This window comes from Priapulus caudatus, unplaced genomic scaffold, assembly GCF_000485595.1.
Source record: "Priapulus caudatus unplaced genomic scaffold, Priapulus_caudatus-5.0.1 Scaffold513, whole genome shotgun sequence".
Lineage (NCBI taxonomy): Eukaryota > Metazoa > Priapulida > Priapulimorpha > Priapulimorphida > Priapulidae > Priapulus > Priapulus caudatus.
Window position 1 is genome coordinate 191765 of NW_014577574.1, and position 25132 is coordinate 216896.

General features: G+C 39.0%; 2 protein-coding genes across 5 annotated transcripts; one reads left to right on the forward strand and one right to left on the reverse strand.

Moving 5' to 3' along the window:
• The first annotated feature begins 91 nt into the window (after nt 1–91).
• On the forward strand, nt 92–4340 carry LOC106811195 (28S ribosomal protein S11, mitochondrial-like). The gene is made up of 7 exons (XM_014814745.1): nt 92–181; nt 1185–1404; nt 2502–2632; nt 2881–2906; nt 3276–3350; nt 3654–3719; nt 3831–4340. The coding sequence occupies exons 2-7, from the start codon at nt 1211–1213 to the stop codon at nt 3936–3938; spliced, it is 600 nt and encodes a 199-aa protein (XP_014670231.1). The 5' UTR covers nt 92–181; nt 1185–1210; the 3' UTR covers nt 3939–4340.
• A 9-nt stretch (nt 4341–4349) lies between these two features.
• On the reverse strand, nt 4350–22520 carry LOC106811194 (the record flags this gene model as incomplete). Of its 4 annotated transcripts, none has more annotated exon segments than XM_014814742.1 (23): nt 4350–5340; nt 5541–5701; nt 6430–6562; nt 6786–6830; nt 7060–7119; nt 10128–10255; nt 11940–12138; nt 12776–12889; nt 13285–13384; nt 13558–13767; nt 13961–14125; nt 14825–15006; nt 15191–15304; nt 16074–16226; nt 16667–16778; nt 18448–18508; nt 18845–18969; nt 19526–19612; nt 19881–20068; nt 20878–20930; nt 21145–21224; nt 21657–21785; nt 22418–22520. In XM_014814742.1, coding segments are annotated over 23 exon segments (2827 nt in total), but the record flags the coding sequence as incomplete, so codon positions are not given.
• Nucleotides 22521–25132: the final 2612 nt, after the last annotated feature.

Sequence of the window (25132 nt, forward strand, 5' to 3'; positions counted from 1 at the left end):
GCCTAGTAGTCATATCCTAAGTGCCTAGTAGTCATATCATATCGCATCTATCTGCCGGGTGCATGGCTTTCCACCGCTACCAGCCGGAAGTTGGTCAATTAACAGCATGCGCGCCACGCAGTGTGAAAATCTATAACTACGGGTAGAGATGACATTCGCCCTCTTTCCGTAACAGTAACAAGTAAGTATAAATTATATTTTATGCTTTTATTAGTCTCTGGGTATATTATAGCCTACTTTCCGCTTCCGTAGACGACAGTCCGTATACGGCTCAGTATGTTGTAGGCCAATTTCGTTATATAAGTATTCTACATATGAAAACCATACTATTACTAGATTAGATATTATAAATATAAACTACGAACTGTACATGATCATACATGTCCAGACTTAGCTCTAGTAGTAGTAGTACTATAGCCGCTTACATTAACTGCCGCTGGCCGCCAGCGGCATTTAATGTAAGCGGGCTATAGTACTAGAGCTAGTCCAGACTAGGCTACAGAGCCATGCTCCCAATCGGAAAACCCATTCGCCGGTTCGGCTCTTTCCGTCATTCCTAGAAAAGAGTTTCTAAGCGCTATTCTGTTGAATGGTCTGAGGGTTCCCGATTGCCATGCTCCCTGTGATCTTCGTTGTATTTATACGTGAATACGTAAATAGGCACTTGATTTATTTTAGAGGTACCCATGTCCGTGTTCACGTCATTGACTATCCTGCTCAATCCAAATCGTATTCCTAGTTCGGGACCCTGGTACCATATATATATAGTTTGCATGTGCTAACACTGACAGATAAGCGCTGACTAGCTGTAGTACTATAGCCCGCGTACAGTAGCCGCAGGCCTGTATGCGGGCTGTAGTACTAGAGCTAAGCGCTGACCACAATTCATTTTCACAAAGTGCGACGTTGCAAAATGTGCAAATGTGGACAGCTCTTATGCTCTTATGCTCTTAATATCCTTGCCACCTTGAGCCGGTCTAGTTTAGAAATTAGCAATTTGCTGGATTGTCCAAGTTATCACAGTCAGGCAGTGTGGTAAAATAGTTAGGCATTGTTTATGTGCCAATGTCATGTCATTATAATATAAACAGTCATTCGGTTGAGTATATATCGCAAATATAATTACACATGTATGCATAGCAACATAACAGTTGGTGTTCAGAATACATGTTCTTTTGTTGTAGATATTTCGCTGGTGGAACTTGGATACATGATGCTTCGAAACATCATTGTGCGTGCATCCCTCTACACCTGCAGTGTGCTGCCATCAGTGTTACGTAGAGGAATTCATTGTTCTGCAATCTCATACAGAAGAGATGATAGGAAAACTTTGTTACAGAGTGTTATGCCAACAGATGAGGGTGTGGAGGGAGAAAAGTCACAAAATATTGAGGGAATGAAGTAGTATGTATATCAGAAGTAGCTAGATAATAGGGAAGAAGTGTGACTTCAATAAATATGGGAAATTCGTCATTTACTAACCTTAGAATACCTACGATTTACTACGCGTAACTCAACCAACTTGAGCTCAAATCGTACACAGTACATTCGCCTAGCATTGTGCGAAATCGTTTCCTCGTATACACCCGCAATCCGGAGATACAGACTAAAATGTACGACACGATTCTCCATTCTGTTTGCAGCAAATCGACTCCATAACCCGCCTAACTTGAAACAATAGGCAGCTACTAACGACTCTTGCGCACTCTTGCGCCCTTGGCGATGCGGTGTGGCTCGTTGGGAGATTGGAGCTGCTGCTGATTGCGGTGGCCGTGCGTGCGTGGGGGGCATACCAGCTCTAAATAGGTCAAAGATTAGCTCGCCGAGTGTTGCGTCGATGTCCAATCTCCTAACGAGCCAAACCGCATCGCCGAGGGCACAAGAGTCGTTAGTAGCTGCCTATTGTTTCAAGTTAGACGATTATGGAGTCGATTTGCTGGCAACAGAATGGAGAATCGTGTCGTACGTTGTAGTCTGTATCTCCGGATTGCGGGTGTATACGAGGAAACGATTTCGCACGATGCTAGGCAAATGTACTGTGTACGATTTGAGCTCAATTTGGTTGAGTTACGCGTAGTAAATCATAGGTATTCTAAGGCTAGTAAATGACGAATTTCCCATGTTTATTGAAGTCACACTCCGTCCCTATTATCTACTTCTGATGTATATTTTTCTCATGCAGAAAGTTTGCTTCTCTCATGTGGTTGATGCTTTTCACATTTTGGGTCAAATCTGTTTCTCGGACACTCAAAATTTTGCAGGTGTACTCTACAATGTTATGTATTCAATATATTTTTTTACTAATATTTACAGTTATAGAGGATTGACAAATTTATCCTCGTGATTTCTGACCATTTGTTTGTTAGTAATTTTAATAACTTTGTAAAAAATGAATGGCATGCAGTGGCAAATAAAACCTACAACCTATATAGTAGGCATACAGGTATGTGTTAGCTGTGTATTTATAGGTACATCACCTATTCACCTATTTTGTTTCATAGTTACGGTATGATGACACCAACACTGGAAACGTTTAGTACCCTGTTTGGTGGCATTCGATACGACAATCTACCGGTAGCTCACGTTAAAATCAGCCAAAACAACACCATTATCAATGTAACGGATCATCTTGGTAAGTTTTTATTGTGTAAACAAAATTCACCATTATTGCAATATGTATCAAATAATAAATTGGTGTTATAATGTTACATTCTCTGTCTGTGTGTGTGTTTCTATCTTATCCCTACCCTATCTCATTTTCTCCTTTTCTCTCTCTCTCTTTCTCTCATTCTCTTCTTGGCAATGCCTTGAATGTGCCGTAGTGTAATCTATATAGTTTTATAGATGTATTACTATATAATGGCTTATTAACTATTTCAGGTGTTATCTATGCAATTGGATCATGTGTAAGTAATAAAAGCATCTTGCTATCCTTTTTATTTAAAGCATGTGAGCTAAACTACACATGGTTGGAATGAAAATTAATTTCTACCTAAATATTATGGTTCTTTTATAAGCAAGTATAAAGTGACTTGTGACATATTCAATGTTGCATTTTTTTGCTTCAAAATATCTCAATGGTGAAAATATCAATACCAACCAAAAAACTATGCAGTGAGTAAGGTTTTACAAACAAACATGACCATTGAGACGTTTGCATCTTCTACTCTAAAATTTAAGTAAATCGGGGTTATAATCATGGTCAAGCATTGTGCCTTTTATTCTATAAAACGGTATGTGTGAAATTTGTATGTAAATTTTCTTGTACTGTCTAGGGCACAGAAGGGTTTAAAAATGCCAGGAAAGGAACTAATATCGCCGGACAAGCAACTGGCATTGGTGTTGGCACGGTAGGTCATATTCGTCTTGTGTAACTATTAACTGAAAACATACACATGGACGGACAGCTTCACTTCACTCAAACAATACACCCCACATAGCTTGCCCAGGAGTTTTTCTATATGCTACCTATATATTGGAAAGTAGTGTGTGAATAACAAGAGTATTTCTGGTTCTGGGTTTTATATGCTATGCTTGCTACTATCACATGATGATAGCAAAAGTTTTAAACAGTATTATTGCCATTATTCACTTGTTGTTATAGCATTGGAGCAAATTTTAAACACTAGTGTTGTTTACTTGCACCAATACAGAGAGCAGTCAAGAAGGGTGTAAAGCAGGTGAGAGTGAGAATTAAAGGTCTTGGACCAGGCAGAATGGTAAGCTTTGTACACTTGTGTATTGCTTTGTTTAAACGTCTGTATCTGTGTTGTTAGAAGCTGCTTTGTGATGATATATACAATATTATTTCATGTTTACCCACACAATAGGCTTCCATTAAAGGACTCCAGATGGCTGGATTGGATATAGTGTCAATCACAGACTGCACCCCGATCATTGGTAAAGAGATTCGTCCACGAAAACAAAGAAAGCTATGATTGCTACTCAATTCAGACAAAAGCGTATATATAACCATTGATCACAGGAATGCTATATTTATCTTGAACGTGTATTGATCTAGCATTTCCTGCTTGAATTGCCTTGCTGAAGCATATGGAATAAAGGTGAACTAGCACAAGTTGTATCCTAGACCTAGATTATAGGTATCCTATTAGCTGGTTTGCTTTATTTTCATCACATTTTACAAAATTGATGTTTGTTAGGCAACCTACTTTATTTTGAAATCTAAATATCTCATATTCACTTTGGATCTTCCATATCGGCAGACCATGTTTTCTTGCATTTTGTTGATATCATTATTACGTCTGCTTATTGGAAACTAAAATTAACAAATTTTGAAAAAAGTTAATTAATAAAAATCACAAAGTTAGAACATGTAATACATGTAATATGTTATTATGTACGTTTTTATTGCATTATACAACTACAAATAACGACTTTTCTACTAGTGGTCATACAAGGTACACAATTCATTATACTGTGACACAGTGGTAAGAGTAATGAGACCATAATCCGACCATGAAGGGAAAAATGGTCTGACCGCATTAGTTGCTATGAGCACAATCTACGAAACCTGTCACAAAACCTGCTATGCAGGTAAATCTTTGAGTAACACCACTGATCCTTGTATCAACTCATGCAGTTGTCATAGTTAACCTACTATAAGGATATCACAAAATTAAACTATTATATGAACAATGAAATTGAATATTGTTACTCCAATATTTACATGCATAGTGGGTTTTTGTACAGGTTCGGCACAGTGTACAGGAATAACGGGTTGTACAGTGAATCACACAGTACAGAGCCTACCAAGTAACTCCACAAAAATGACTATGCGATTCTTGTTTAGAGACAAACAGATATTTACAAGGAAACATAATTTTCCTTAAGGGAAACTTAGAAATATTACCTATTAATTTGCCAAGATATTTTAAACTTTAGAGGTATAAAACACTTTCTTAGTATGAGATGATAAGTTGTTGATATTACAAATCAAAACTAGTATGATTATGTTGACATTTCACAAAGAATCCCTAGTGATCGTAAAATTCAAAAGCCAGGTATATCTACCAATTATCATATCATTCAATCATGATGCTAAACAATAATAGCAATTTAGCACAATGTTCGGAAATAATCGTCCACACCACCGCGGATAAAGCAAGACATTACCATGAAGTCCTAACACCCATTTAATTTAATTTACATATAACTCTCTTGGAGAAAAAACATGCCCCATGCCATGTATTGCTTATTGTGGTGCCATCCAGAAAGGTCTGTTGGGGTCAGAATAGTATCCAGGTGGCGGAAATTGCTGATTTGTTTGTGCCTCAGGTGGTAGTACTTGCATGGGCTGCTGAGCAAGTACTTGTTGTCCTAGAAAACGTGAATATACATATTGTTACAAAATGCATGTTGTAACTGAATGGTTCTTGCAATGAAAGTAGTTAAAATGCTAAAAAAAATCACTTTTGAAGAACAAAAAATTGATAGGAAAGAAACAAAACCTTCTGAAATCTGACGTGAACCTTGTTAGAAGAATTTACACATTGCCATCTGTAAAACTGCGAAGCTACCTGGGTTGGCATTTAGTGGGGGTCCATATTGCGGCCTGTCATAGGAACTCGTAAATGGAGGTCTATCTTCTGCAAAGGGTGGTCTGTTTATAATTTCTCCATACATTGAACGGTCCTGTTCCATGAACCTGACCCTGTCATCTGCATCCGAGAATCTTGACCTAATAAGAGCCAAACAATTCATAATCACTGCCATGCTAATTGCTTGATCAAATTTTCTTGATTCCACAACTTTTATCGAATCATTCGTTGACAGTGCTGTCAAGGGGATCACTAATCTAGAATTTAGGAGTACATTATATTTATTGCACAAAAATGATTATACACCTACATATATCTGTTATCGGATATTCCGTTTTGCTATTAAACACCACCAAGTTTTGTCAAACCTAAATCCCCTGAATGGTAGATTTTGTGCACCGCTATGACACCGTACGACTGTGCAGCGACTGACCAAGATTCACTTTCAAATTTTTATTTTGCACGTTACAGTCTAAAAGCTAATTATAAAAGTGAAATTTTATTTATACCTAACAATTTATCTTTGCAATAAATACATGCATAATCTAATTGAAAGTAATAGTAAAATACAAGACACTCCCATAACGTAAAAGTTGTGTAGTACGACTTTGTTAGTGGATGCACATCTATTGGCACCATCAATATTGTGAACAAAACAATCGACAGTTTTAAAACATGACAAAATTATTTCTAGTAAATATTGAATCACAATCCTTAAAAGTAGCATAATTTAAACCTACATTAACTGAAAATATGCACTATACAAAGTAATACTAATTAATAAGGCTATATAAGAACAATACGTTGAGAAGGGTATCGCTTGCAACTATAGTAGTTGGCAAAGAGTATGACTATATCTAAAACCTACCTCTGTTCATGCAGGAAAGGCCTGTCACCCCCATAGTGGTGAGATTTGTTACCATGAGAGAGTGGGAACTTGCTGGCATCTAGTTGGACCTGCCTCATGCCAGACATACGCTCATCACACTCTCTCTCTTCCTCTGTAAAATGGTTAGAAAATCAGTTTTAGCTAAGCTCTTACACTCGGGGAAACATGGCCACACGATGACCATGTCCACAATTCTCTGATCAAAGCGTGACTGTATAAACGGGAAATGACATTCTCATCTGATTATTTTAAGCAGTCTGAATGCACTTCGAATCCCTGCATGATATTGTAACAGTAAATATCTGGTGCAGCCCAAGATTACAAAGAAATTTTACCTGGGGAAAGCTTGGGGCGTTTTGGTTCAGGTGGGCCTCGGTCACCTGTAAAACACAGACACCTATAATACGTGTTCACCCCAATGTTTTTATATGTAGTAAACAGGTTAATATAATATCTCAGTACACCATTACTGGACAAGTACAAACAAGGTGCAGAGATGAAAGCAGTATGCGACACACAGTAACCGACTCTCTGGCAATACTTTATCAGGAAAAGTGGACACTGGGAATTGAAATTTTATGTCCAATAGTTGCCAGACTGTTCTTTTACCATTGTCCGTTGCTATGCTTCGCAGCATGTCCTGGTAATGGTTGTAACTGTTGTGCTCAGCTAAAATGAGAATAGTTTTTATTAACACGTTACAGTGATAAGGGTTAGACGGTCTGAAGGTCACTGCCTGCTTTCCGCAATAACCTGACACAGCACTTTATGCTTGACAGCCATCTCTCTATCACTGCCTATCCATAGATACAGAATCAGTCTTTGTGCAGTTACTTGGCTATTACTGTATTAGCAACAGAACAGGATAGTTAAAACGTCTTTGAGACGAGACATTTGAAAACTTACATCAGAGCAATGCTATCAAACTACCATGGCAATCATCAAAATTGAAAATACATGAGAACTCTGGTAGGCTGTACTAAAAAAAGTGAGGATCAAGTTCTGCAACAAAGAAATGAAATATTTTTTAAACTAATGATACGTAAAATATATTGTCAAACTTGCACAACACTTGAAAAATATTTGAACATATTTAGTAAAATGGAAAATCAACCTCTATCCAACACGGACCATCTTCAGCCACTGCCTTATCAAACATTTCACAAATATAAACAGTATACTTAAATACAAACAAAAGTATTCTTGCTTTGAACTTCTGTCTGAAATACACGTAAATATTCTTGTTATCGGAAGCAAAACTATAGAGAAATCTCCATCAAGCAACTTATCTAAATACTCTCACACTAGCATCACTACACACAAAATTGTACAATGTAATGGCAAGCATCTCTCTCAGCTAGCAATCCATCTGTACTTTCTTACACTAAACCAAACATCCTAGCCACACAAATAATATTTTTATTCACAGAAAATGCTATATTTCCAGTGCTGAAAGAAACGTCCAACTCTAATGCTCGATGATCGAATCAGCCAACAGCTGCTATTTTCATGTGATGTCTGAAAATAATTCAGAGGTGCTTTGATTTGTAGTGATATTTCGCATGGTTAAACCTTACAATAATCTGGTTTAGACCTAAAAAAGACGTTTGTTTCCGCTAACCCGACCGAGTCCATTTTAAACCGCCGTGTCGAAACATTTTATTGTGTTCGGCAAAAAAATGTTAAAATGTTTTTTTTTTTTACATTAAAAAAATCCCAACTTGATATCGATCGGTGAATGCAATGATTTGACTTTGAAGTCATTATATGGTACAGTATAAAACAAGTACTGTTAGAATACAACAAAAAATACAAAAGATTTGATAAAAAAAAGGTTTTCCAATTTTTCCCAGCTCATTAGCAGAAACAAACGTCTTTTTTTAGACTTTAAGATCCATAAATAATCATTACATTCTGCAGTAATCACGCTGATTCCATCAGTCCAGTATCACTACCTACACAACTAATTAACTTGCACAAATACGTATACAGTAACATAATAATATAGACTAGTCACGGAAAACGCATATACTGTTTAAAATAATAAGTACAACCAACACGTAGTTATGTAAAATCTGACTCAAGTCGCACAAGTTTGTACAAAGATGACCAAACTGTTAAAGACCGTAAATCACAACCAGTCAACACATAACCTCCTAATATTGCTCCCATAGCAAAACGTATGTTTGTCATATTTTTATGTGAGGTAATATAAAATATAAACGATCACATCTTGTTTCTATAAAACCACATTAACTCACTACTTTCTTTTGTCCCTCTAGAATAAATCGTATCGATCTTGATTAAACCATAAATACCTGTATCTATAACCACCACACCACTGCACTGTATCTATACTGCTGTGACCTCCCATGAGTTACTATATTTCCACAACATAAACATTTTATATAACCAACTAATAACCGTGTTATATGCGATAGGTGTAAAGATTCACTAACAGAATCAGAATGAATCCGCACTTATGTAATTACACCCAGCACTTTATGGGAAAACAAAATTTTCACTTCTGAGATGTTGAAATCTGCATTATTATAAATAAAATAAAAGCAATGAACTCTTATAAAACAGTTTATCTATGTAGTTTGTCGTGAACAAATCAAACGACAGTACTGTTGCAACAATATTCTCAACAGTTGATACAGATATATAGTAAATAATAACACTAGATTCGTTGATGACCTTTTATTGCCGTACAGTGCTAAATGAGCCATTACGCCAGTCACTGCATAGTTTTGCTCAAGTATACACTAGAGCCCACGAAATGTGATATGAGATGGTACTATCATATGCTGCAATCAATCAATGAACATACTTAATGTTTACATTAGTATTGTTAAATTTTATATGGGAACTCGATTGCTCCCAATTTAGTATGTTTTTTACCTCCCTATAATTAATAGAATTGTGAATAATTTTTTTCAGTTTTTATTGTCTTTGAATCTGCATGAAAAATAAGAATGAACTCATTAAATGCATAATAATACATAATTTATACATTTCATGCTCAAGTATTTACATACATTCTCACAGTTGTAAGCTAAGTACATACATAACTGAAACCCTCTCATAAAACTTCCACACTTTACAGAACAAATGCATATGTAGTCTAATATGGATACCCAACATATTTCTACACACAACACTGCCATCTGGAACACTACTCAAATGTTGAAATGCTTAGCAGTAATTTTAAGTTGCACACAGCCATTCTTGAATGATTTCTAGTTTGCAAATATCTAATATAGCATTTCAGGATTGAATGTACAGAAATTATAACTATCTATTAAGTGAATAATAATGAACAATTCTTCAATGTAGTTATGTTTACAACTCAGGCACTAGTAAAAATACATCTGTTCATCTGTCCATTTTTCGTGGGTCAGTTGGACAACAGAAAACAAGAAATCATTCAAGCATTGTCTGATGTTTGTGCAGATGAAACAGCAGTCACGTTACAAAGATGCTTACAAAGTGCATGGACATGTCTGCAGTGCAATTGTTACACTCACTATGAGTGGCTATCTGCCTCTAACAGCCCTGTAAATCACAGCCTAGTCACACACCTCACTCCTGTGTTGCCTTGTGCATGCCAGTGCACACTGCCGTCCTCCATTGCCCTGAAAGAGAACTAGTCCAATTTTGTTAGCCATACAAACCTGCACTGTTCCCTACAGATGGAGGCCGTAGCATAAGATGTTTGTCCAGATCCTCACGGTTTCTATCTTGTTCCACAGGAGGTGGTGGAGGTGGTTGCAACAGTAGATTAGCAGCCGTTGATGCAGGCCTAGAACAACGATCAGTTTAAAAGCAGACATGGTTAGTGCGTGGCAACGCGCCTTGAAAGGAGTGTGCTGCCATATGCTGGTAGTGGTTGTGAAAACCCCTTTACCATCTGAAACTTAGTAGATTTTAAAAGTCATTATGTTAGAGCAAGATCAGCGAAGAAAATCGCCCTAAAAGGAGGGAGACGTGGATTTTGTTGACTCGTAGCCTTTCAATTCAGAACACAAGGAAAATATAAGCATTCGAAAATATCAAATTCCCTTGAACTTTCTGCTGACCTGCCTAATTTTTAAACGTGTATGGTGACACTGCTAGCTCATGCATTTAATGAAGGCCTATCTATATTAATAACTCTTTTCTGTTCAAATCATTAGCTAAATTGCAGTATTCATTGAGTATTATACCAGAAGCACTATAACTAGAAATGTTGACCTCAAATATGGAAATAATATGATCGACTAGCAAACACGGCACTTCGACTTTACATGGTTAGAAGGCATCGTTTTTATACACCTGGCAATTCTCTAGTAATAAGTACCTAAAAATGTGCCTCTGTGCTATGGTGGGTGTACTGTACATATCTAATATATTCAATTTAAAAATCAGTTGCTGCCATCACTTTTACCATTTCTCGGTCACTGGATTTTTAGGTCGAATTTGACTAAGAGCAAACTGATAAGCATTGATCGTATGTGTTAGTGAGAATGACATATGAAAGCACGGAATTGAGAGTACATCACATCAGATGGGATAGCTGAAATTATTATAGAATGTTGTACTGCCTACTTATTTATGTACACAATGCACTGTGCAGGTAGCCCATATCTGGAGTAAAAAAAAGTAGCCATTTAAAATTGCAAGACCTTCATACAGACCGAACAACCCGTATGCTTATATTCTTCTATAAATCGTAGGAATACACACATTGACATGCTGCTACACGTGTGAACATGAACGAATGTGTGGGCTACCAAATACTAGAGTATGTAGTATCTCCTTCAAAGTGGAAGCAAGAGTCAGGTGCCTAATGCAAAATGGTATCACACCGTTTTAGTACACTAGTATAAATTCCATGATTAAAGTATATTAATTACTGTTTTAAATGTAACCATGTTGAAGTTTCCTGAAAGAAAGAGTAGACAAATGAGCTTGTGCATACAGTTGCAAATAAATTAACATGCACCAATAGCAAAGAGCACATGGTAGCAAACACCTGGTATACAAATAACACTAGGGAATGGCTCTGGAAAATTGATTATCGATAGAAAAATCAATCAAACTTAATAGGATCAAGCAGTAAAATGTGATACAATAATAGGTAAATAGACAGTATGTTAATGAAACAATGCTGAAGAGATCAAACAGGAATAGGAATATCCAGCTGACTACTCAACATTGGTGATTCTCATGTAACAGTGATGTACAGTTTTATGATATTTAGAAACTCCCCGTAGAGGCAAGGCAAATAATTCGGACACAGCAAATAATAGCAATACGACGCATTTAAATAATGTCAAGATGATCCAGATATCCACGCCTGATATCAACCTGAAATATAATAGTATATATAATGACTAGTTATCAGCTTATTATGTAGGAAGCTCTGGTAGACAACTGCTGACCAAGACTGTAATATGAGAAAACACTTTATCGACAACACTTAAACATTACTACAAGAAACTTACCCTGCAGGGGGAAGCTGCTGAAGATGGACACCTGGTTGCAATCCAGAGTAGGCCATGCCTGCGTAAGAGGGCGGCTGGTGTGGTTGAGTGACATTTGCTACAATTCCTTGTGGCTGTGGGGTTGGGGCAGGCATGAATCCAGGAGGCATGTGACGCGGCACATGTGGACTGGACGATTCTACCAGCTCCTGCCGTTGTCCTGCAACAAGAGTATAATTCATTTTACACAGATAGATAAGAACAGCTAATATACAATGTGTGTGTGCGTGCGTGCGTGCGTGTGTGTGTGTGTGTGTGTGTGTGTGTGTGTGTGTGTGTGTGTGTGTGTGTGTGTGCGTGTACACACTGCAACGCGATCACTTTTGGATCATATTCAAGACTCATCACCAAATGCTTTTAGAATTTCACTGGTTGCTTTATACCCTACAATTTGCTTTGCATGCAAGTCATAAACAACGAATGAACCTGCTTGGGATAGTGATTTTATCTGTGTAGTATGTGTTCGTACAAAATTAGATGTTGCGTAGGCAGACGAAAGTAGAATCTAGTGGCTTTACCTAAAACAGTATTATTATTATATTTCAACAGTATATTTATTAACATCAGTATTATCAAACCAAGAATTTCTTTAATGCTACTGCAATTAGTTCAAAGATGCTAAAAATTGTGCTGTCAGTTTCGTTTCTTATGAAACATGTTAAAGCAGTTATCCACAACAATTCAACTGCTCCAACACAACCAAATCACATATGTAATATAGCAACCGAAATACAATCTAGATTAGCATTCACAACCGAGTTACACAATTCGGCAAATGAAGGCTAGCCTGGGCGTACCAGGATGTGCAAAGTGGCGTAGCTCCCCAGACATATCACCAGCGCGGAGTTGCTCCTCTCCCAGTCTGCCATGTTGCTGCACACCGGCTATTGACAAGTGACCGGTCTGTGAACCTGTGTGCAAAATATATACATATGTATGAAAATATATGTATAATAAATAAATATGTATGATGTATAAAATGTGCAAAACACAGATCACTTCCTGTATCATCACGGCTCATGTACGGTCATACGATCATCATGTTCTATCCATGCCGTTTATATCATGCATCATCATAATATGCATCGAATGCCCTCTACATCAATTGAGTTTGGATTTATGAAGCCAGAAAATCATTATTTTTGTTACAGGTGTGCGAAGCAAAATGAACGGTCAGATATATATTGAACAATATAATGATGTTGATTGTGCCAAGCTGCACAATCCTTTTCAACAAGATCTATTTTATGATAACATTTGGAAATCAATGCGACATGATTGTATACAAATTAAATGTAAAACGCACCTAATGATGCTAAACTGGCTGCCATTTGGACACCTGCAGGCTGCTGTCCAACTTGTGCTAACTGTGGATTGACAACGTGTGGCAAATGCGGTGGTCCATGCTACAAATAATGCAGTAAAGACATTAGCATTTCTAATAAAGATTTAACCAACTTGAAAAATTGTCCCCTATTATTGTACACTGTCACAATTCCACACCCATTACTTTTAAGCATAAACTCAAGATGCTCTCCAGCCACAGATCCAACAAACACACAAAATGAAATCTGCCTACCTGGTACCCAAGCAGGGGCTCATCTCTCTTTGGCGGCTCCTCCATGAATCTGCGCTTCTGTGGCTGTCCTTCGGCGACTATGTTTGGCTGTGGCAGCGAGGAGATGGACGACACAAGAGAGGTGCCTGCAGGGCCTAGCTGGGCCAGTGACGAAGCAAAGTTGCCAGGTGTCATAACCTGCACTTGGGACAAACTACCGCCTTGCAATAACTGCAAATATGCAGACAATGCAACATTTAGATTGGAACTGTTTGTACACATGTGCTGTTGATTTTATTAGTATTAATTTACTATATACATTTCTGAAGTACAACACAGACTGAACCTCCATCACCATAGCCACATTTTCACTCATTTGTTTAGGCACTAAACAATATACCATGCTATACAAGAATGTACGTACCTGTAAATGAGGAGGAAGTGTGGCCAGTGACTGCGGTGGAGCAGTGTTTATGAACCGAGGGCCAAAATACTGTCCCGCCAGTGAGCCGCCAATTGAGTTTGGTGGCAGAACAACTTGCATGGATACAGGCAGATTAGAGGCAGGTAACTGCTGAGTCATTGACAGCTGAAACACAATAGTATGTGTAATCAAAATAATTCAATCTATACATACTCACAACATGTGACATACAATCACATCACTACTATCATGGCACTAAATAATAAATCTTATTATAGTAGCAGGAAATCTTAATCATATTCTAAATGAAAGAATGTAAGGTTGGCACCTGAGAATGTAACTCGTAAATAATGTTGTCCATTTGCCATAACTATGGTGGCCAAGCGTTATAATAGAGAAAATGAAATAAATAAATAATATCAAATAATTTTTTTTTTTAAATCACGTCTTCGACGTGGCCCAGTTATAATAGACCAAATGCATTGTGCGGTCCAAGTAAGCTAAGCGGTATATGTTTATGTAAGTTTACTCAGACTGCAATGCATTATGGTCTATTATAACACTGTGCCACCATACATAACTAAGTTTTTCACTATTAAAATACACTCCTTCAAAAGTTATACTATTTTAGGCAATTCTTCTTATTATCATTTGAAGCAATTCTCTCAAAATAAGGCCCAAAATGCATCAATAGAGTAAAAAGTAACATTAGATCTTCAGGCAGTTTGCCGGTCACATGCGCCGACTTAGAAGGGCAGAGACCCAGAATCTCATTACATGGATGGAAATACTGCCTCTCAGTCCTGAAAACTCAGGACTGCTAATAGTTTTATGGTAGCCGGGGAACCACTAAAATAGTCATACCTGTTGCTGGAGACTGCCTGCAGTACCAGCCAGCCCAGGCAGAGCATTTGATGGCAGTAGCTGTTGTCCAAGACTGTTGTAAGCTGGCAGAGATACAGCCGGCTGTCGTATCGCTGCTACCAAGTTAGTCGACGATAGACCAGACGATGCCAGGGAAACGAATGACTGTGCTAAACTATTTGCTGCTAGAACAGAACGGGCACACTAGGTCAATTCATCAATTTAAATTTCATAAATCCGATAACTGAAACGTTTGTATAATTGAAAATGAAACGCGAAGTCCAGGTACAATCGCGCAATAGGAATTACATCCTAGCTTGGTTTTTAATGAGCATATTTGACTCCAAAATCAATCTTGTGACTCACCTGCTAATGAAATAGCAATGGAGTAGGGTGTTGATGTCGACAACTGCTGTGGCAGTGAAGCAACACGAGGAAGGTATGCTGTTGCTGATCCAGAATGGCCTAGTGACCCTAATCCTGCCCAACATCAACACAATGCAATTTAATGCAAACCTACCGAGTTAAAATATGCCATATATGCAAAATCTGCACAACTAACCCAAGGCAGTACAATAAACTAGAAAGGGCAGTTGTCGCCAACTACATGTATCCCCCGTGTTCTCCCCAAGATGTGTAAGTATACAAAGTTTGGTCGCGCTAGGTCAATTAGGGGCCGAGTTATAGAGTGAAAGGAAAATATGATCAAGGTCAACGTCAAGGTCAAATAAAAGCCGCAGACCTTGTTTTGGTACGCGACACACATTCTCCCCAAGATGTGTAAGTGTACCAAGTTTGGTAGCGCTAGGTCAATTAGGGGTCGAGTTATAGAGCGGAAGGGAAATATGATCAAGGTCAAATAAAGGTCGCAGTGACCTGGTTTTGGTACTCTGCACACCTTCTCCCCAAGAAGTGTAAGTATACCAAGTTTGGTCACGCTAGGTCAATTAGGGGTCGAGTTATAGAGCAGAAGGGAAATTCTCTGCGGCGGACCGAGCGGCGGCGGCGGCTGGGGAGACATGAAACCATAGTATACCCGCCGACTTCGTCGCAGGGGATACAATATGACACAGTTCATTCGTCTCTATGCACATAAATTATACAAAGATGCATTTATATGTTGTTTTAATGTGGACAGGTACATTACTTTGCAACAAATATAATGGTTCTGTAGATAGTCCTTATCACACGTCACCCACCGACCCCTAATGCCAACTATCGGTTCAGAGGTACTCCTTGTCACACCTACCAGCTTGAGCCTGTCTATTGAGAAGGGCCTGAGCAGAAGGTAGCAGCGATGCAGACGTCAGCAGAGACTGTGGGGTGTTGAGCAGGCTTGGAGCAGACGTCGTGTGAGACAGCACTGATGACGGGTTCATTGCAGCACTGAGACCAGCCAATCCTAAAATCGCATTTTAACGCGCAACTTTAGAAACTGCCACTTGTCCACAGCAGCTGCTTCAGGCACTTTGACGATAACTATAATTACTGCTATCGATACATTCGAACCTGCTAGAATCACAGGTGATATTTCCCTTCTCAAAAATGATGTTGACAGATATGTAGACTTCTGACATCTAGTGTGCAGAATACTGTTCTATCAGTCTGTTGCTTTGGGAGGCCTGTATCGGCAATGGCACAGTCTTTGTGCATACTGCCTTCTTATAACCTCCATTTGAAGAAACGTGCTTGTATATATGTCTATGTATACATCTGATCAGTAGCTGGAATTTTCCATTCTATCATGATTGATAAATGAAGCACGTGTGTCTCAACTACTCCTACTCATCAATCCTTGGACATTTAACATAGACGCGTTTCTACGCCAAGCATTCCTTTTACCTGCATTCTGTAACAAGGGCTGTGCAGCTTGTTGGTTTGCAACGAGCTGTGCCAGCTGTGCTGCAGCCAGTGCCTGCGCATGTTCCTGCACAGTTGCACATTCCTGTCTCACCTAGGAGAAACAAATTAATAGCTAACAAACCTTTGGAAGCTTCCATGTTCATGAGCACATAACATGACACCTGTATTGGCAGTAATTTTTAAATCGGAATATCATACAGGTTAAATGTGCCCTCTGATTCAATATTTAATCTAATGTAGATAACTACAGTTCAAATAGACCATGGCACAGGGTTAGATACTAACCATTTTAGTTCATTAGTCCACAGGACTAATACAGTTGTAAAAGAAAAAATGTACTAGTCCTGCCGAAGGACTCTTACTATGCGCAAAGCGACAAGCATTGTGATTTGCCGGGAGGTAGGTGGGGTAGGAGGGTAGAGCCCCCTTCTGCTAGGGGGTACAGGGAGTCTCCCCCAGGGTACAAGAGGTCTCCCCCAGAATGGTTTTGCAAAAGACATTCAATTGTATAAAATATACGTAACTTTGATATGGATCATAAGAATACAAATGAAGTGATCATGATTTTTTAATATATTTATATCATTTGGTTTATTAACATTTCATAGGCCTTCTCTTGAAAAGCGGTTACATCTCTGTAGCTTGCGTAATCATCATCATCAGAGCTGTCAGCAGTTGCTAATTAGGATATTCAGTTTTGCTATTGTGGCTAGTGTTTTTGCCCCCACTGTTTCGTGAACAGGCATGGTCCTTGTATTTCTTTTTGCTATGATCTTTCTGTGCCCCTCGGAAGCATCATGCGCTTTAACAGTTTCCAAACGATAGTTTGTAGTGCCAGTGAAAAAACTACCAGACATACAGCCTGCACCACAGGTCATACCCTTGGCCGAGTCATACTCTAGCCACGGGTATGACGATTTCCACGCTGGCTGGAACGTACGCATCCTTTTGGTCTTATCATAGACACGCTGGCCATCTAATTTCTCCTCCCGCGACTTACGTTTGGGAGGTGGAGGACGAGCTCCGTCCAAATACTTCCACATAACAACCTTGATGTTAGTATTGGATAAAGATGTACCTACTACTATGCTTCACTACTTGTATCACTACTATAGATAACTATTTGTATCGACTGCTTCAACTGTTCAAGTAAAACACGAATGCGATGTGGTTGCGATGTAAATACCTCGCTGTGAGAGCGTATAACCGATTAGTTGTGTCATTTATACAATCAGACCGTTTGTTCTATGTCGACAGCTACTGTCAAACGATCGATCGGTAGACTGGTTCGTGTGGCCCCATTGTTTAACAATGTTTGTACTGTCATAGGGTCTAGCGTGCTTAGAGCGTGCAGTGTGCTAGCGTCTACTTGTACTAGCGCGTCTAACAGGGAAAACTTGTTGATGGCAATGAGTAAGAGTTATATATATAGCTCTTTGAATCTTGGTTGAGAGAAGCTGCCACCGGAGACTATAGTAAAATGGATGGGAGGATGGGAAATTGGGACGGTGAGGGACGGGGAAAATAACTAGTACGCAGGACTAACGGCTATGGGGCATTTACTAGTCCTTCTTATTTTTTACTAGTCTCGGACTAACGAACTAGCGTTAGTGTTAAACCCGGCCATGGCACCTGATATTCTGTATCTCTACACGCACACATTAAGATGTTTTTTATACCTAATACATAATACTTTGAACTCAAACCAATTACGCAAATAATATGCATTCATATGCACTCAAACTTTACAACCAACTCACAGTATGACACAGGTTTTCACAGAGTTCCTTTGCTGCTTGTAATCCTTCTATCCTTGGATGCCTATGAATAAAGCAATATTTAATCATTAGAGTCTAACTTTTTGTACATTATAATCTCAGGCCAAATCTTGAGGCATTTTATAAATGTATTATGAAAGTTGATGACAGCCATGATCACAAAAAGATCCTTATAGCCTACAGGCCTAATAGACTTTTAACTTACTAATACTACATTTAACAGTAGAAAATTTAGTTCATTTTGTGTTAGATTGTAGACACATTTTCGTGTAACACATGTCTAACATACAAAACAATATGTACAATAAAGATTAAAGATGTACATACAAAGAAGATATTATTTTTCTACAAAAGAAAAACCTGTACCAAGTGTACATACATTATTTGCAGGTGCATTGGTTCAAAAGATTCCATGCCCATAATAGGGTCTACAGCACCAGATCCCTTCCCAAGTAGTTCCACTTTGGCTCCAGTTTCAGATATTATATGTGTGATATAAGAACCCTAAAGTAAAAAACAAATAAGTAATAATTGAAAATTCATATATTTTCAGTGCTCAATTTTAAGGTTTTTTTGGGTTGTCCGGAGGACAACCAAGAGAGTAGCATATGGTTGTCCCTCAAGAGTTTTGGTTGTCCGGATTTTATTAAACATGTGCTGCATGTGCTCTGCTCACGTGATGCTCAGTGCTGTAAAGCAAAAGGCCTAATCATGTACATTTTGTACGTATTGCAGTGACAGCAAACATGGCCATTCGCATTGTTTCACTCATTATATGAAGAGAATAAAATATTGGTAATGTGGTAAATGATGCTGGGATCAATGACGTATAATAATAGTAATTAAAAGTTGCATGAAATTGATTTCATAACATTTACATTAACACTGTGTCAAGTCACAGATGAGCAAAAATGGAAAATTACCAAATTAAAAAAAAACGGAAAACCACGGAAGCAACTTGTAGTTGTCCGAGAGAAAATCGACTGTTAAAATTGAGCACTGATTTTGGATATTAGATGTAATTACTACTTGCATTTATTGGCAATGTTCAAAGACTTACCCCTGGGCCAAGAATTTTATCTTTAACAGGAAATGTTGGTGGAGCAGCGTCTAACCCAACCATCACTTTTTCTTGCAATAGCAACCCCTGTTGACAATAGAACAGTGTTAGCTGTTTAGACAAATAAAATGAACAAAGAAAAACTGAAATTACTAGTTCACAAATATAAAACATGCTACTTCAACCAACTCAGTTACTATCTATAGATAACATATTTAGTATTTTTCACACAAGGCTGACATTTTTTTGTAAGGCTTGATCCGAATGTACCCATGAATTTAAAACACATTATTAGCTCCCCTACATCTTCATGCAGCATGTTTAGCCTTTTTACAGCCCATATATCAACACTCACCTCTGGAGGGAATCGCGGTTGCAAGCCCATAGGTGGTGGAGGTCCACGGAAACGTGGCGGAAATTGCACAGGGGCTTCGTGTCGTGTCGGAAGTCTGGGAGCCTCCGGCCGGGTTCCCCTTTGCTGCCACTTTTGCTGCTTGTTCTTGTAGGCATTGTCGATGGTTTCATTGACCTTTGCGACTGCCACTGTGAGAAGAATAAAAGTGTCATTGGGTGAATCCACCTATATCGCTTCTATAATTACGTGACGGACATCATAAGAAACAATTTACTTTCCATTGTACAATACAGACGACAGAATCAAGGTATTGTGATTCGCTTCATGTATTAGAAAATTAAGTCATTCGTAAGTGCCTACGGCCAAGGTCAGTCACAGCTAGAGAGATTCACTCCACATGGTCATGGGTATTTCTGCAGCCAATAGTGGCCACGTAATGTGAATACCTGCCCCAAGGTCACGGGTCATGTTCACCTGGTTTGAGGGGGTCGAGCACAAGAAGCAGTGGAAAGCATGTGGTAAAAGAGAAGGCATGAATGGACTGAGAATACATGAGGCAGATAGAAAGCCTGAATTGTTGACAGGAGATGTAGGGAGCAAATCCAGAGGGAGACAGAAGATGAGACATCTGGAGCAAATCCATAGGATGATGTACACAAGATGAAGCGATCTAGATTGCAGGGGTATCGAAGGTCAGACATTGACAGGAAAACAAGCAGGGGGCAAACCAGAAGAGGGAGAAGGTGAGGAGGAGGTGGAGTCGAGAGCAACAGTGGTGGGCTGACGAATGGTTCTAAAGTTAGTGTTGTTTTTTTGTACATGAACATTGTGATGTAGAATTGGCCACTGTACACGTACATAAGTAAACATTTAGTTACAGTTTACAAAACGCATTTCGTTATGCCCATTGTGCAGGTTAAAATCAGGTCGGTGACACTCACAAATTACACATGCACAATAGCAATAAAATAGCTTTGTGAGAAAGATTTATACGTACAATCAATAGATTCTTGATTAGGTCCAGAAATGTGTAAAAAAAGTGGTCTTTCCCTGAAAAAATAAAAAGGCAAAAATATAAGAAAAATAAAATCGTGATTTCGGAAACAAACCAAACTTCTGAAGATTATAGTACATTCGTGGACATATGATAATTAATATGAAATACAAAACCAATATAACTGATTTTTGTTTACACTCAAGCCTCTCTAACTAAAACAAATATATCTAGCATATAATAACAGTGAAGGGTGTTTTTAAAATATACCCCATGTTATTTTTTTCTCTGTCTCCAGGTGCCATATACCGGCCTCTTGTGGAAACGGCTGCTCCACTGTACTTGTTGATCTGGTGAAATTCAACATATAATACTTATTATTATCACTTATCATTGACAAACTATATATATATATATATATATATAGAGAGAGAGAGAGAGAGAGAGAGAGAGAGAAAGAGAGAGACAAAGAGAGAGAGGAAAGGAGGGAGAGAGGAAAGGAGGGAGGGAGAGAGGGAGGGAGGGAGAGAGAGGGGGAGAGAGGGAGAGAAAGAGGGAGGGAGCGAGAGAAGGAGACACGAACAGAGAAAGACAAACACATAGAGATAGAGAGATAGACAGACAGGCAGCCTGACAGGCATACAGACAGGCAGATAGACAGACAGACAGACACACACACATACAGAATACAGATATAAAGATAGATAGACACCAGGAACAGCTTTAGGTTTTACATACACCATTAAAATCTTGGCATGTTTATATACTTGCAATTGCATTACCTCATCCTGTGTGTGGCCTCGTGTCAGAATATTGCGAGCAGCCATGGGTACATTGTTAATATCCACTTCTGCTACAAATAAGTCATTTGCTTCTTTTCTATATTGAAGCCCACCAGCACCAGTCACAGTCTGCAAATTGAAAAAAAGAAGATTCTTTTGACTGAACACCTTTTTTTACACAGAACGTTTCTAAACAGAAAATTTGAATATGAAAACTTTGAATATGAAAATCTTCGAATAAACTCACCTAATAATTACAGGTAACATTCTACCTCTAACTGGTATACACTCATCATACCACATGACTATGCTCCAGAGTTTCAAACTACAAATTTTCCCAAAGTAATTTGCAGGGTTCTCCACCAGGACTTTCAGAATGCACGTCATTTATGGTTGGATGGGGGAGGGCCCAAGAGAGGGTTGTATCAAGTGGAGATAATTACACGTGTCATAAGCAGTTCCAACTGCCCAATACACAAGTAAACTCAATCAGTTCAGATCCATATATACATCAAGGTGTGAAAATACGTAACAGCATGACTGTGTTGGGATTGTCAAAGGTAAGCACAGCTGGAAATTAAGGCATATCGATGAGGCAATTAATTCATGTTTGGGAATTGATGGGATGTCACCAATCACATTTTTAAACTTAAAAAAGCGTGGAGAGAACACTGCTTTGAGTCAAGATTTTAACAAGGAAATAGTATTTTGCAATCACATATATTTGGACATATATATGCCATATGATTGATATACAATACCTTTGGTTTGTTGGCAGCAGGAAGTTTGAGTTTGCCCTTTGCAACAAGCTCGGCATCAACTTTAGCAGCTGCTTCAGCTGCGGCTTCAAGACTGCCTTTTTGCCTGTTGGAAGAAAGACTGCATTAGTTTACTGAAACACATATAGCCCAGATATTTCTGATTTCATATTAGGAAACAGCTCAATTGCCTGTTAAAAAAAAACAACTTTGAATCCACCAGGTACCTGGTAATTTCTACTCACAAAAAGGATGGGATGAAAGTCTGTTTGTTTTTTCCTTTTCATTTTTTCTTCAGTGCCAATGCTAGTAACAAAACCTCATCATCTTCATCGGACGAAGACAAAGGACCGTTCATTAAGACATTTTCCCGTTTTTAAGTTTTTGTTAAATATCTCAGTACTACCTGGAGACACTACACACTAGGAAACAAATGTGTGGTTTTATGCACTACATGTCTCCTCTATTGTGTGCAAATATAATATCATGGTCATTATATTGATAAGGGGAAACTTCCCCCCCCCCTTTCCAGGCGGAAGTTTGGCGGGCGTTTTTACCCGGGCCTCGGGATGCCCATCAAACAAACCCAGAACAGGTTTCTTGGTGTGTCTTATATGGTACTAGCGGGATACCCGGAGTTGCCCGGGGAAATCAGTGGCGTTACTCAGTTGGTGACTACTTGGTTGAAAGGAAAATACCCAAAAAAATCGAACTATCTATCTATCCATGCACCGCATCCCATCCCATCTCATCGCATCCCATGCCATCCAATGACATCCGATGCCATGCCATCCCATCGCACCGCATCCCATGGCATCCCATGCCATGCCATCCCATCCCATTCCATCCCAAACATTAAAAAATAATAATAAATCAAAAGATAAGACATTAAAGAGTGTATTGCGAGTTTTTTGGCTCAGAAAAACTAAATATAGCTGAATATAGTCTCACCTGACAGTGGAAACATCACTGATTAGACCAACATTAAAAACACTAAGATTTTATGCAGTTATAGCATAGAAAAATGGATTTGACCACATCATACCAGCTCCGAATATTATTATCGTATGCCGACTATCCAAAATACAAATGGCGCCTTCAAACGAAGTGCATCATTAAAACAAAAGGGCGTGCAATTCTGTGTGGTAAATATTATTGAATTTTTATGTCATTAATTCAGAGCTTATCTAATAACACTTTACGCAGTACTTATTAGTACTACACTGCTGTTACGCTAAGATGAACCTATGTGTTTACAATCTGACCCACTTTCTACGGTGCGCCGGTATGCATTACTGCACCCTGATAGATGTCTCGCGGCAAACCATGCAGGTTGAGCCAGAACCACAGCGCGGCAAAAATACCAAGCTCTGCGGGAAGATAGCTTCATCTTCACTCCTGCCTTTCTTTCACAGTTTCCCCTTACAATATCCAATAAGCACAAAGCTAAACTCAGTGAGGTGTTAACCAACCTGAGAGGAATGTATGGGGTTACAAAAAGTAGTAATAATTTACTAGTAGTACTGCCGATGCTTAAATGCCAAAAGTATTACAAAGGTTGGAGACAAACAACAATTTGTGGTGTATAAGTAACTGAAGGTATGACAAGTCATTCCCCTCTGGTTTATACAGCTATACAACAGCATCCATTTGCTGAAAATATAAATATGATAACAGGTATTGGATACAGAGTACTATCGAAAAAGGTCAACTTTAGGAAAATATCACACATTGGCTCAAAAATTAGAAAAAGATGATGAGTGCTAGAAAGCCTACTTTAGAATGTCAAAAACTCAATTTGATCAGCTGCATGAGCTTGCTGTTCCGCACACTTGTATCACAAACATGACACACTGGAGCCTGTCTAAAAGAAGATTAACTATAACTTTGAGGTCAGTACTGTGTTAAGTATTAAATTAATTTGTTTATTATTGTTTGCAATAAGTGATGATTGCCCGTTGCCACAGGTGGAAAAACCTAGGAGGGGCCACAAAGGATACGTGACTACCACACTAGTTTTGGAGTAGTAACGTACACCAATAATTATACAGTCACTGAAACTATGTGCACTGATTTAAAATTGTTTTATCTGAGGAACATTTTCCAATATGAGATAGTATGTCTGTCAAGCGCATTTCATCCTTTACTATACATTGTCCATTGGCTGAGGGTGGCGTGAACAGAACACCTGATCAAAAAAACAATCGCGTTGATTGATTCAATTGTCTTTTGCCATACACGTCATCCAGCAAAAGTCACTCATTTGACTTTTGCCGGTCGCTGTGAAACAGGGCCAGAGCCGTGCCGTGTCAGTGGAGACTGCACCATAAGATATATATAGATTTGAATTTTGCCGGAACGAGTGAATGGAGCTGTTGCCGATTCGTGCCATGCCGTGCACGTGTGGAGACGGGCCTTTACCGTGCCATGCCGTGTGTGTGTGGAGACGGGCCTTTACCGTGCCATGCCGTGTGTGTGTGGAGACGGGCCTTTACCGTGCCATGCCGTGTGTGTGGAGACGGGCCTTTACCGTGCCACGCCGTGTGTGTGGAGACGGGCCTTTACCGTGCCACGCCGTGTGTGTGGAGACGGGCCTTTACCGTGCCATGCCGTGCACGTGCGGAGACGAGCCTTTACCGTGCCATGCCGTGTGTGTGTGGAGACGGGCCATTACCGCGCCACGCCATGTGTGTGGAGACGGGCCTTTACCGTGCCACG